This window comes from Leptodactylus fuscus, chromosome 8 (genome assembly GCF_031893055.1).
Source record: "Leptodactylus fuscus isolate aLepFus1 chromosome 8, aLepFus1.hap2, whole genome shotgun sequence".
NCBI lineage: Eukaryota > Metazoa > Chordata > Amphibia > Anura > Leptodactylidae > Leptodactylus > Leptodactylus fuscus.
Genome location: NC_134272.1, coordinates 74,230,145 through 74,244,681, shown reverse-complemented (window position 1 = coordinate 74,244,681; position 14,537 = coordinate 74,230,145). Strand labels below are relative to the sequence as shown.

At 39.4% G+C, this 14,537-nt stretch overlaps 1 protein-coding gene across 2 annotated transcripts in view; it reads right to left on the bottom strand.

Annotated features, from left to right (window-relative positions):
* Positions 1-14,537, bottom strand: part of LOC142216413 (sodium channel protein type 2 subunit alpha) — a 161,456-nt gene that overhangs the window by 60,715 nt on the left and 86,204 nt on the right. The window contains exons 6-9 of one of the 2 annotated variants that reach the window (XM_075284217.1): positions 6,912-7,003; positions 4,426-4,698; positions 2,483-2,546; positions 1,394-1,535 (exon numbers count right to left, since the gene is read on the bottom strand). In XM_075284217.1, coding sequence (XP_075140318.1) covers positions 1,394-1,535; positions 2,483-2,546; positions 4,426-4,698; positions 6,912-7,003 — 571 coding nt within the window. Of the gene's footprint in view, positions 1-1,393; positions 1,536-2,482; positions 2,547-4,425; positions 4,699-6,911; positions 7,004-7,099; positions 7,192-14,537 lie in introns of both variants that reach the window. The other variant, XM_075284215.1, reaches the window with a different exon arrangement.

Genomic DNA, 14,537 nt, shown 5'->3' with positions numbered 1-14,537 from the left:
GAAGATGAAGCATTACACTGTCAAAGGCAGCCAAGTCCACAAAAGGGAGAAGTGAAGCCACTCTCTACTCTGGCTAGTAGGTATGAGTAATGGATACCGATTATTAACCTATAATTTCCTAATAGGGTATTTGAAAATGGAATCTAAATACATAATAATTAAAAAGTGAATCATAAATTTGATAAGAATTTTTAGAACCTTTGTATGCAAGAGACACCATGATAATCAGTACCCAGATATAACAAGTGCCAACCTCGGAGATGGAGCACCAATCTATTTAAGTATCATGCCAATGTCTTCTATACTATCTGCATATCCTTTGGACTTGTTGGAAGTGATGAATGGAGACATCTCTTATATATGACACATATTTTCACAGAAATAACTTGAATCTGACAAAAGTAATAATGAATAAAAAATTCTAGGAAAATGAGCAGATGAAAGTCAGACTTTGCTTTTTGCTTCAACAGAATTTTTTTCATGACACAGGCCTGAACAGAAATGATGGTTTCCATAACTTAATATTTTGTTGCACAACCTTGTGAGGCAATCTCTGCAATCAAACAATTCCTGTAACTGTCAATGAGACTTCTGCACCTCTCAACAGTTGTTGTGGCGCCCTCCTCATGAGCAAACTGCTCCAGTTGTCTCGGATGTGAAGGGGCCTTTTCCAGACGACATGTTTCAGCTCCTTCCAAAGATGCTCAATAGGATTTAGGTCAGGGCTCATAGAAGGCCACCACAGAATAGTCCAATGTTTTCCTCCTAGGCAATCTTGGGTGTTTTTAGCTGTGTGTTTTGGGTCATTATCCTTTTGCAAGACCCATGACCTGCGACTGAGACCAAGCTTTCTGACACTGGGCAGCACATTTCTCTTTAGAATCCCTTGATAGTCTTGAGATTTCATTATACCCTGCACAGATTCAAGACACCCTGTGCCAGATGCAGCAAAGCAGCCCCACAACATAACACAGCCTCCTCCATGTTTCACAGTAGGGACAGTGATCTTTCAAGATAGGCCTCATTTTTCCGTCTATGAATATAGAGCTGATATGCCTTGCCAAAAAGTTCAATTTTTGTCTCATCTGTCAATAGGACATTCTCCCAGAAGCTTTGTGGCTTGTCACATGTAGTTTGGTTATTATTACTTTTGTCAGATTCAAGTTATTTCTGTGACCATTGTTAGTTTTTCTTTCATTAAATGAGGGGGACCAACAATTTTGTCCGTGTGTGTATTTCTTTAGTGCACACCTGGCTCTTAAAATAAAATTTACCACCTACAATCTTTGATCATAACCAGTTCTCTAGACATTGTATGTCTTTTCTTGGCTTGTTTCGAGATCTTGAGTTATTCTACAATATAATACCACACTTTTAACAACCAAATACCCACCAGCTGATATAAGTTTTCCCAGTAGTCCTGCGTCATCAGCCGAAATAAGGATAGGAAGGCCCAGCTGAAAGTGTCAAAACTTGTATAGCCGTAGTTTGGGTTTTTTCCGATCTTTATGCACACGTATCCTTCCGGGCACTGACTAAAAAATGGCAATAAAAAGAACAAATCTATGGGTGACTATATAAGTGTTAAAGTTAGAAAATATAGAAGATAATATTTCCAGAATGAATAAATAAAGTCGCCACACTCAACATAGTGGCGATATCAACAAGTTCTGGAAAATTTGGTTCATGCAGTAGATGGTTGTCTCCACCTTGGAATGTAAACTGGCAACTACTTTCATCAAGCTTTTAGAAGTTTGGAATTTTTCCACTTTTGTTCTCCTTCTTTCCATTTCCTCTATCTTCCTACACATTACCACCCCATCTTCCTCCCACCCACTACAGATATTCCAGAGATCTTGATTTCTGCTTTCTCCACCAATATGATGTTAGAAGTGTTTCTACTTTCCATTAGAGCAGGACACCAGAATCAGTCATTGACTGGTGAGAGGTGACCAGTTCAGAGTGATGCTGGCCAACCCATGATTGGCCATTCCACCTGATATACTCAGAACATCTTAGGAACTATCACGTTTAAAGAGGATCTTTCATGTCCTCAGGCACATACGGTTTTATATACCATTAGGGAGCCAACAGTGCTCTGAATTCAGCACACTGTAGGCTTATCCTGTTATCCTCCTGTGTCCCAGAGCTGGAGATATCGGGGACATTCAATACAGTTCTTGCTTCACATTACCCTTTTATTAGAATCCTATTGGGACACTACACAACTATCAAGAAGCAACGTAAGAGGTGTGCACTTCTAGTCTAGCCTAATCCAAACATATCCTAACGGATCACTCTGCTTCTCGGTCATTGAGCCATTGTATCAATGATCCACAGTTTGCTTCCCTTTGCTCTGAAGGTACCAAAATGATGGAACTGATATGTTATGTTATGCTAAGGTAAGAAGAAAACACCAACTTCGATAAGACGAAGATAAGAAGATTCGATAGTAGAAATGATTGACAGGAAATAATCTTACCCTGCATCTGAAGAGTTGCCGCAGAGCAAAAAGTCCCTCTGACCTTCCAACCTGTATAAGTGAGCTGCAGGAACAGACACAAGCATAGAGGAGAACGTGAATTCCATTGCAGTGTGTATCATGGTGCACAGGAACTTCAACTTAAAGGCATATGGATGTAAAGGGGTTGTGTTTGTTACTCAGGACCCTGTTTAGTAAAACAAAGCTGCTGCAAAGAGTGGATCCTGGTGTGAAGCACTGGTACCTGTACTTGCATGAATTGAAACGTAGAAACCAATTTCCTCATTATCTAGTGAAGATATGTGCCACGTGTGACAGATTGAAAGCCATAGGAGGTGTGGTAGATCCATTTGCCTTCATATTTTATGAGTCTTTTTTTGCAATTTTCATGCATAAATAAAAAGTGCAGAAACTGGATGTGGAAGCTCCTATACTACGGTAGTATGACCAGAATAAGTCCTCATTCAGATGTACCTGAACCATGAGGTACTTAAGGCTAACCACACTACATGTCACGCTTTCTGTGCCTTTTCTGAGGCCGTTGAGGTGCTGATTGGCTTCAGCAGTCACATGAACTCTTAGGCCAATCAGCGAGCTCAAGGAGGGAACGGGAGAGTATTTTTTTTTTCAAAAAACGTTAAAGTTTTTGTAGCAGTTGTCCATTCAGTTTATTGATGCCAAAGCCTGAAGAGGATTCAAAAGGAATGGAAATTATATAAGTTGCATAAAGAACTTAGGTTCCTGTTGCTTCTACCCATAAAGGTGGATTCACATCTGCACTTGCTCACTGTTTCGGGGTTGTGACCCCCATTCCACTTGAAAACTGCAGAGTGAAAAGTCCTGTGAGCAGGACCTTTCTTTCTGCCTCTTTTGGGTGGAAATCAAGCGGAAATCTGGTGGACCCCATTATACTCTATGGGGTCCGTGGGTTCCACAAATAACCACTTTTTAAGTGGATTGGGTTTCCATTTTATGAGTTCCCAAGCGGACCCAAACAACAGAAAGCTGAACACTAGTGTGAACTTAGCGCCAAAGAAAGATATTAGGGAAACTACTAGAGGACAAATCACCCAAAATGGCAGCAGTATTTAACCTATATTATAGGTTAACAGGAGATTACAAGTTCGACAAAGTCAACTAATACATGACATTGGTTGTCTTGACCCACCTGGAAAACTCCCAGTGTAACATCTTTGCCTGTTTGGGTCTCAATAACATCCTCCAGCCACATGCTACGGTATAGGAGGCGTGTCCAGCTAGGATTCCTTGCTTTAGGTACTTGTGTACCCTGTCTGAACACTGTCCTATTCCCCCACCTCTGTAATTCATTTTCCACCACACCCATCTCTTATACCTTTGCTTCCCTCTGCTCCTCAAATAGTTAATCTTAACCTTATCTGTGTGATTGATAGCCTATCTGCCAATCAAACCTGGGGCATGTTCTGGACTTCCTATAAACAGGTCATCAGCCCGCACAGGTTTGTTGGCTATTGTGACTCTGTCCTTCTAAGCTCTCTACTTGCTCTTTATTGTATTGTACTTACTAACTTCTGACCTTTGGCTTCTCTTGTTACTACTCTTTTGGATTGCGATTTGGTGCCGTTTATCTCTTGGGTTTGACCTTGGTTTTCTGACTTTTCTTCTGTCTTGTTTTGTCTTGTCCTGTTCTGTCACACTTATCATACGAAGGCACTGTCACCCAGTTGTCTGCTGTCACCTAGGGCAGTCAGACAAGTAGGCAGAGACAGGGGGTGGTTCAAGTTTAGAACTCACTGTCTCTGTCATTCCCTTCCTCCCAGGTTTCACCAGCAGCTACAAGGCAATTGCTCTTCTAGCAATTCCCTTACATTGAGTATATTACGAGTTCCAGATTTCCTTTGGTCACCCCTATATTGACATTTGCCCACTTTCATCATACCACAATACAGTCAACAATTGCTTACATCCGTCTTCAACGTATTCCTGCCAGTTGAACTCTGGAACAGTAATGTTGAAGAATGTGCTGTTTGCAACCATTGTGCCATTGATGGAGGAAGTCAGATTGATTCCGTGTGAATTGTATAGCGGCGGCCAAAGTAAACATTTATTCCTTAGGTGTCCCATGAAAAGTTGCAGTCCTATTAGTGCAAATACACTCAGACAAAACACCGTGAGAATCATCACGTCCGAAAGCTTCTTAACCGACTGGATCAGCGCCCCCACAATGGTCTTCAGTCCTAGGATTAAAACCACAGCACTGTGTTTGTCATATATGAACGTCGTCATAGAAGTTACAACATTGTCAGAATACAATGAATTTTTTGCATGCAGAAGCCAGGACAAACACTTGAACATTGACATGAAGCAGTTAACACAATGGACAGCCTGAAGCTGATGGAAAACAGTGAAATGAGTTGAAGAGACGTGGACAATTTTGTGACTTTTCCTGTGCCTCACAGAGGGTGAAGCACATTCCAAAATGGCCGCTGGTGAAATAGATTTTTTTTAAAGTTTGGGGAAATTAGTTCATAAAAAGGGGAAGTTAAACTTAATGCAAATTCACATATGTTACTTTACTAGTTTATGTTCCATCATGTTAATTCTAAAGAAAACACATAATAAAATATAAGTTGCTTCTGATGTATTCAAGCAAACATTTTATAACATCACACAACTTCCATCTAATCTATTCTATTCTATTCTATTCTATCTATCTATCTATCTATCTATCTATCTATCTATCTATCTTCTACCTAACTATCTCTTAAACCACTAAAAAAGAGACCTCACTTACCTGATGGTAGGTGAAGCAATGGTTCACTGCAGGATGCAGATAGGCCTTGTTGTGGTCCTGACTTCCTCCTGCTGTGAACCATTGATTCATCTTATATGAGTTAAATGTAACGTGTCAATCAGTGATATGTTTTATAATGATGTCCTTTTCCCATGAGCCTATCTTGGAGCATTACCATTCTGTACAAGGGATGTGCAGCCTGCTTAGGTTTGACCCAAATGTTCCAAAAGTTTCAGGCTTGACCCAACCCTGAAACTTTTGGAGTTCACCACCCACAAAACACTCTTCAGACCCCAGAGTATAATACTTTGAGGCTGAGTGAAGGTAGGCAAACATACAAAACAGTTATGTCCATCTTGATTCAATTTTCCCAGGCATCCTTGCGACATCCAGTGGGAGCAGTCAGAACTCCAATGGTTGTCATGTATCTTGGGATCTCCGTTGATGTCTGTGACGTGTAGACATCATGATGCCGGGTTACAGTCCCAATCATAGGCTTCAATTGGGACCCCAGGGGTATAGGACATAATCCAAAGGAGACACCATAGGACCACAAGACACCCCTGGATGCTGTAAAAATGCCCTCGGGGTCTTCACTTATTATACTATAGGGTCTATAGAGAGGCATTTGGGTCCCATAAGACTCCAGGTCCCAGTAGTACTACTCGAAGATTAGAATGGAGAGGGTCAGTGTCAGACTGGCCCATTACAATACCAGAAGAATCTGTGGCAGGCCAGGGCTCTAACACTTTAAAGGTCCAGCAGAAGACACCAAAATTGGATGGGTACTTAGGTATATTTTTTTGGAGTAGATGAAGGGAGGGCCCCCAGAATCATTTTGTCTCATGGACCCAAGGAACACTAATATGACTCTACAGCGGCCCCTTAAAATGGCTGATGTTAGGGGTATCAGCAATCAGACCCTCAATGACATAATATAGATGTCCTGTCCATAGGATAGGCCATAGATATAAAATTTTCAGAAAACTTTTGTACTTACACTTTTGATGTAAATGTTATAAAATGTTCGAGTTTTTCCCTACTGAAGCAACTTATAATCTACATTTAGTTTTCTTTAACTGCTTAATGTCTAGTTCATGCAGCTTTGCGCTACCCTACAGAAGTTATCTATGGAAAGAAAAAAAGTTTTTTTTAAATCTATTTTGGAAAGAATATATTTTTCCAAAAAGATGACACATGCAGCTATCATGCAGTCAGTAAAATTCATCTACTTCTAAATAGGCAACTAAATCAGAACTTTTTGTGTAAAATGACATTTTTTTTTATTGAGTTAACACATTTTGATTGTTTTTTGGGCGCAGATGCCGTTTAACTCTTTAAAAAAAAGAATTTTTGAAGGTGCGGGAAAAAAATATCTCAAAATGCAAATTACACAGACCGTAAATAGCAGAGTCTCATGCAAGAAAGTTTTCAGAACTTGGAAAAAAACTGAACTAAAAAGGTAAATTAAAAAAAAAGCTAATGCTAAAAAAAGCTAGGAATCTTTAGGATCTCTCTGGCGTTGCTCGTCGTGATTCCTGCTTTTTTTCTGATTTTTAGCAACATGAGTGAAAACACCAAGGCTCTATGCTCATAGGATGTGGCTTGTACTTCAATGGAGCAAAAACCAGCCTGCGGAGTTAACCTGTCTCTCACCTGGAATGACTGATATTGTTTTCAATGCTCGGAGAACTCTGAATGTTCTCAATGCTGAGACATTGCCCAGGTCCACAAACTCTGTCACATATCTGCAATAGGGGAGTTCACACACAAACACAATGACAGACACAAAGAAACAGTTGGATGTACAAGGGGCCTAACACCTCACACCAATTACTTCTTACCTGGAATTACAGAAATAGTTTTCAAAGCTCTTAATACTCTGAAAGTTCGAAGAGCTGAAACATTGCCTAGGTTTACAAATTCTGTTACATACCTGTAGGATTAAACCAGAGTTATTCAGGATTTACAAAAATTTATCTAGCACCGATCTTCTAGAAAGACCGTGCTGGTGATATTGATGAGAGGGGCGAATACGAAGTCTACTGGAAGAAGATGTGCGAAAAAAAAAAATCTGTTTATCTTATTGGTGGAATTTTAATGGAAATTATAAAGAAAATCAGTGGCTTTCTGTGCTCTGCCTGGCCAACCTCATGATTTTTTTAAATTGAAGGGGTTGTCCAAGATATATATTTTTTTAATTAGGCCAAAGGTGAAAAAAAATTAAAAAGAAAACAATTTGGGTTGTTCCAATGCAATGGTGTCTTCCAACGTTGTCCAAGCCTGCAGCTCCATTGTTTTTTCTGGTGGAAGCCACTGAATGTGACCACTGATGTTCTGGGTCCTTTCCTTTCTGTTGAGACCACTGATTGGCCTCAGTGGTCACGTATGGCGGAGGACTTTCACAATGTAACAAAGGGCACCTGCAATGTCACAGAAGGCGAGGACTTCCTTCAAAAGAAGATGGTTGAGCAGCAGGACTGGACCACACTGGGAGGCGATGGAGCACCAGGGTAGGTAAGTATGTTTTTTTTTGTTTTTCTTTCACCTCCCCTGGCCTAATCAAAAAAATTATGCTGGACAACCTCTCTAACTTACAGTCAAAAACTAGTAATACTCACTGTACCAATCCCCTGCAAAGCTTCTCAGGCCCCATTGATCACTGTTCACCCCACTCCAGTAATGATGTGTTAACTATTGTTCTGTTCAAAAGTTTTAGGCGTGCAAAATGCTGCAAACTAAGACTACTTAAACAAGTGTTAATAGTTTATTTTTATCAGTTAAAAAAAAAAAATGAACAAAAGAAAAATTTTAATTAATTCAATATTTGGTGTGACCTTTGCCCATTGGAGCAGCAGTCCTGGGAGTGATGATATGGCCCCACAGATATAGCCCTGATCTCATCATCACCCAGTCTGTCTGGGATGACATGAAGAGATAAACAGATTGGAGCAGGCCTACATCCACAGAAAATCTGTACTTAGTTCTCCAAGATATTTGGAGAAACCTTTTTACTGAGTTCCTTCAAAAACTATCTGCGAGAGCACAGAGGACTATTTCTGCCTTGAAGTCAAAGGGTAAATGTCACCTCATATATTAATTGGATTTAGAATTCTCATTTTTTCATTCATTTAATTTTATTAATTGACAAACATACAACTATTAACACGTCTATTTTTGAAAGCATTATTTGCCAGGTTTTTTCCCCAAGCCTGTTTAAAACTTTTGCACACTACTGTATATATGGCTGCTTTTATCAAACAATAGTGACAGCCATAACATCAGTGATGTCAATATTTCGACCAGTGGTTGTCTACAACTGAGCAAACAGTAGGGGATAAAGGAATTGTTGGCAGGGGTCAGCAGGGGGCCAATGGTAAAGTGATAGTTCCTTTTGTTATTGTATGGCATTGTAAGCGGTTTCTAAAAATATTCATGGGATTGGTAAACCCCTTGGAAGAAAAAGTTAGAAGACAGTATAGTTGACAATTTTTGATCTTGGATCATTTTTGGCCAGAATGAAGATATTCTAGAATACAAAAAATTGCCAAACCCTTTTACTTTTGGTGTTGGCCAGAGCAGAAATCTAGAACATTTCAGTCAGGGCACTTCTCTAGGCCCGAGATCATAAAATAGCAACAATCTAATCTTCAGGTGTATCTAAATGGCATGACAGAGGATTGTAGAGTGGAAAACATTGACTAGCTTGTAAAATTTAAAATTTTGTTTAGTTTTTAGTGTATGTAGTAAGGAGGGTCCTATCCAGGACTTATTTCTCTTAGCTAGAGTCGGAAGTGGCCACAACACAGGCTGGAAGACCCAGGACACGTGCAGATTATCTGTAAAGCCCATTGATTTCAATGGGAAATGAGTAATGGTCTGTTCCCTTTGTGGTGGTTCCACAGAGAAATGGAAACCTTGCTAAGATTTGTAGCTGAATGCTGGAGGTCCAAGAAATGGGGCCTCCTAACAAAAGAAGATTGCCAAAAAGAGACAATTTATGTATTCAATAAAACTACAGGAGAGCTACAACAGATAGATGCATCAGTGGGCCATGTCTACTTTATCCTTGCAATCAGTGGTGTAACTAAAGTCTCGTGGGCCCCGATGCTCTTTTGTCCGGGGCCTCCTACCTCATCCCTACAACAAATTCTTGATAGTGATGGTTACAGGTTTTAAGGAATTTAATCCACCATAGTGTGGTTTGGGGAATATGTGGATCTCCTTGGTTTATGGCCCAGATGGAAGTTGCATTCTCAATACTGATGCGAGTACTTATGGCCCCCTAAAGCTCCTGGGGCCCGATGCAACTGCACCCTCAGCACCCCCTCAAGTTATGCCCCTGCTTGCAATAGAAAAGAGCTCCATTAGGCAAGGATGGGGCGAAGATGAGAAGAACACGATTGCTCTGTAACTTGACCATAGCCAGGCATGACGGGGTAATGGGCATGACGACGGATGACCAATCCTCTTGAAATCTGTGTTGCCTGTCCATTGTCCTCCAATATCTTAGCTATCATACTTATCAGCTCAGCTACTTGCATGTCAACTTTGGCAGCTGAATTGCATTTATTTCACTTTAATTTAATTTTAGTTGATTTTAAGTGTAAAATTTTCCCAAATTTTATTTTACCTTTTAATTTTATTTGTTAATTTTAAAATATTTCAAAATGTTCATTTTTCAATTTTTTTATTTGCAGAATTTTACAACTTCATTGTATTAAAATGTTTGATTCATGTTTTCTACTTCCTAATATTATTCTCTTTGCGTTAAATAACTCATCTTCTGTCAATGATCTTTTGTGCTATGGGTTTTTTTTCTTGAAAAACCAATTACAATGGTTTTGACAAAGGCAAAAAAGCTGTAAATTGAGAGGTGAAGAAATCCTTATAGAAAGGATAATCTTACAGTATAAGTGGCCTACTTTTTATAGATTCTGTAATATAAGCACTTTTATGGAAGCCGATAGAGCAGAATTGATTTCAAGAGACATCTCAGAGAACAATTTAATGTAAAACAATGCACTGATATTGCAGCGTCGAACATTAACTGCTTCATTACCAGTGCTACTAAATCATTTTCAGACCTAGACATAAAAATTGTGTCTTACGACACTATAAAAAATGTAAATTGATTCAGTTGATTCAAGGATGCATGAACTAAAGGAGGTTTCCCACAAGAATAAATATATTTCAATTTGTAGACAATTAAAAACATTTATATCATGGCATCATTGCTGGTTATCAGGACAATACATGTCTGAGAAGATAACCCGACCACAATTAGGACATCATGGCTGGTTATCAGGAGAGGACACTACATGTCTGAGAAGATAACCTGACCACAATTAGGACATCATGGCTGGTTATCAGGAGGGATGCTACATGTATGAGAAGATAACCTGACCACAATAAGGACATCATGGCTGGTTATCAGGAGGACACTACATGTATGAGAAGATAACCCGACCACAATAAGGACATCATGGCTGGTTATCAGGATAGGACACTACATGTATGAGAAGATAACCGGACCACAATAAGGACATCATGGCTGGTTATCAGGAGGACACTACATGTATGAGAAGGTAACCCGACCACAATAAAGACATCATGGCTGGTTATCAGGAGGGGACACTACAAGTATGAGAAGATAACCTGACCACAATAAGGACATCATGGCTGGTTATCAGGAGGACACTACATGTCTGAGAAGATAACCTGACCACAATTAGGACATCATGGCTGGTTATCAGGAGGGATGCTACATGTATGAGAAGATAACCTGACCACAATAAGGACATCATGGCTGGTTATCAGGAGGACACTACATGTATGAGAAGATAACCCGACCACAATAAGGACATCATGGCTGTTTGTCAGGATAGGACACTACATGTATGAGAAGATAACCGGACCACAATAAGGTCATCATGGCTGGTTATCAGGAGGACACTACATGTATGAGAAGGTAATCTGACCACAATAAAGACATCATGGCTGGTTATCAGGAGGGGACACTACAAGTATGAGAAGATAACCTGACCACAATAAGGACATCATGGCTGGCTATCAGGAGGACACTACATGTATGAGAAGGTAACCCGACCACAATAAAGACATCATGGCTGGTTATCAGGAGGGGACACTACATGTATGAGAAGATAACCTGACCACAATAAGGACATCATGGCTGGTTATCAGGAGGGGACACTACATGTATGAGAAGATAACCTGACCACAATAAGGACATCATGGCTGGTTATCAGGAGGACACTACATGTATGAGAAGATACCCTGACCACAATAAGGACATCATGGCTGGTTATCAGGAGGACACTACATGTCTGAGAAGATAACCTGACCACAATAAAGACATCATGGCTGGTTATCAGGAGGACACTACATGTATGAGAAGATAACCTGACCACAATAAGGACATCATGGCTGGTTATCAGGAGGACACTACATGTATGAGAAGATACCCTGACCACAATAAGGACATCATGGCTGGTTATCAGGAGGACACTACATGTCTGAGAAGATAACCTGACCACAATAAAGACATCATGGCTGGTTATCAGGAGGACACTACATGTATGAGAAGATAACCTGACCACAATAAGGACATCATGGCTGGTTATCAGGAGGACACTACATGTATGAGAAGATAACCTGACCACAATAAGGACATCATGGCTGGTTATCAGGAGGACATTACATGTATGAGAAGATAACCTGACCACAATAAGGACATCATAGCTGGTTATCAGGAGGACACTACATGTATGAGAAGATAACCTGACCACAATAAGGACATCATGGCTGGTTATCAGGAGGACACTACATGTATGAGAAGATAACCTGACCACAATAAGGACATCATAGCTGGTTATCAGGAGGACACTACATATATGAGAAGATAACCTGACCACAATAAGAACTTCCAGAGCGGAATGCCGCAACTAGATGCCGTTGTACTGCACCGGCATCCAGGCGCGGGGATAGCCATTTTTTGGTCCAGAATCCGGCCGCCTCAGATTCCGGACCAAAAAGCCCGTATGAACTCAGCCTTAGGGCTACATATCATATAACTCAGAAGGGTGTTAGGAGCTTTATGTGCTGTATATTTTTGGGTACAATATTTGTATGATTCAATTCTGTAGTTATCAGCAGTGTTTAGGTAAGTGTTATATCGCCTTCATGTAAAAATAATTATTTGTGGGTGGAATTAATTGAGATGAGCTACAAAACCAAAAAAAACAAAACTTCATTCCATTAAACTTACAACAAGTTCCCCATTCTCTTTATTTATTAATGTCTTACAGAATTTCTTCTAAGTCAGTTCTCAAACTCCTTGCAGATGTTGCTCCTGGCGGGATTCAAACCCAGGACTCCAGCACTGCAAGGCTGCACTGAGCCACCGTGTTGCCCCTTATTTAAAATTTATCAATGAGTTTGCCCAGCTTTAGACCAATATTGAGAAACAAAAGTTATCGTTTATATAATGAAAAACTGTGGAATCTTCCAGTATTCTTTCTGTATCCATTTAGTTGCAGTTTTCTAGATTTGTGCTTGCTACCATTCATTCTGCTTACTGCCAGTGGATAAGAATCAGACTATAGCCATGTGACAGACAGTCCATGGTCATGTGATATACAGTCCATGGTCATGTGATATACAGTCTATGGCCATGTGATATACAGTCCATGGTCATGTGTCTAACACAGGTGCACAGCTCGTTACAGTCACAGTATAGCAATCAGTCACCTATCTTGTAACAAGCTGTGCACCTGTGTCCATCCAATGACCATGGACTGATTTGTATCCACTGGAAATAAACAAAGAATGACAGCAAGCAGAGATCTAGTAAATTGTGAGTATTGATACAAACAGTAAATCAGAAAATTGTACAACTTTTCATTCTACAAACAATACGATTTGCTACTCTACAGGTATCTGAAACTGGACAATCCCTTTAAATTTCAAATGTAATTTCATAATAAATTTAATTTATTTCAAATATTTTCAGTAAGAATGGGATTTTTAAGAAAAAGGACCAGCTTCTGGTAAATTTTTGTATCTATTTTATTGGCAATTTCAATCCATTTTTTCACTCTTTATGTCATACAAATAATTTAAAAATTAAACCTATAAATTTATCATTTTATTATGTAATTATAAAAATGTTAAGCCGTTAAAATGTAATTTTTATTTTTGTGTTGGGTCTATTTTTTTTTTTTAATGGTAACAAGAGAATTTTTTTTCCGCACATTTCAACACTGTGGTATTAGGTGTTGTTGCAGCTGTTCGACTATAATACCCTAAATTCTTTGGAAGAAAATATTGGGGATTAATTAGGAGTCATTCTAAACTAAGTAAATTACTGTCTATGCATAATTTTTTTTTTAGCTTAAACTAATTGAATTACATTTTCTTTTGCAATGGATAACAATGGTTAATAATAATAATAATAATAATAATAATAATAATAATAATAATGTTACACTTCTAAAAATCTTGATTTCGTAAAAAAATATTGAAAATAAAGGCTATATTGCCAATATATTGCCAAATAAAGGCTAGACTTTATTATTTATCTTTAGGATATGATCTATATAGCCAATTAATGACTCAAAATATGACCCTTCACCATCTCCACCATGTCCAGCTCTTTGCATCTCTGCTCCACTGATTCTAGCACAGTTGAAATTTTTCCTCTAGCCCCCACTGTGCCCGAGCAATCAATGCTTCTAGTTTTGGTGCCTGATATGCCATTTAGGCTCTGTATTGTGAGGTGGGTAGTGTCAGGCAGGAGTAGTTGAAGGATGTGACTGCGAACAGTGACACTGTTTATTGGTGGGCTGAATCATGTCTCCTTTCCTGTTCCTGCTCCTGCCTGACACTGCTCTTCTGACAGTACAGAGCCTAAATAGTATATCCGGTACCAAAACTAATAGCACTGATTGTTTGGGAATGCTGGGAGGTAGAGAAAAAAAAATCCAACTGTGCTGGAACCAGAAGAGCAGCACAAATAATCCTCTTAGATCCACAGGATAGAGAATAACTCGAAGATCAGTGGGGGTTCAACTTCTCAAACACCCATTAACCAGGAGGAAGTTCTGAATGGAGCAGTGGTTGGGCAGCATGAGGACCTTACATGTATGGAAATATAAAAAACAAGAAAACTTGATGATCTTCAGTAGTTGATACCCTTTTAATGGCTAACTCATAATGATGACAAATGGCTGACGTTTCGGCACCTCTAGGGTCCTTTATCAA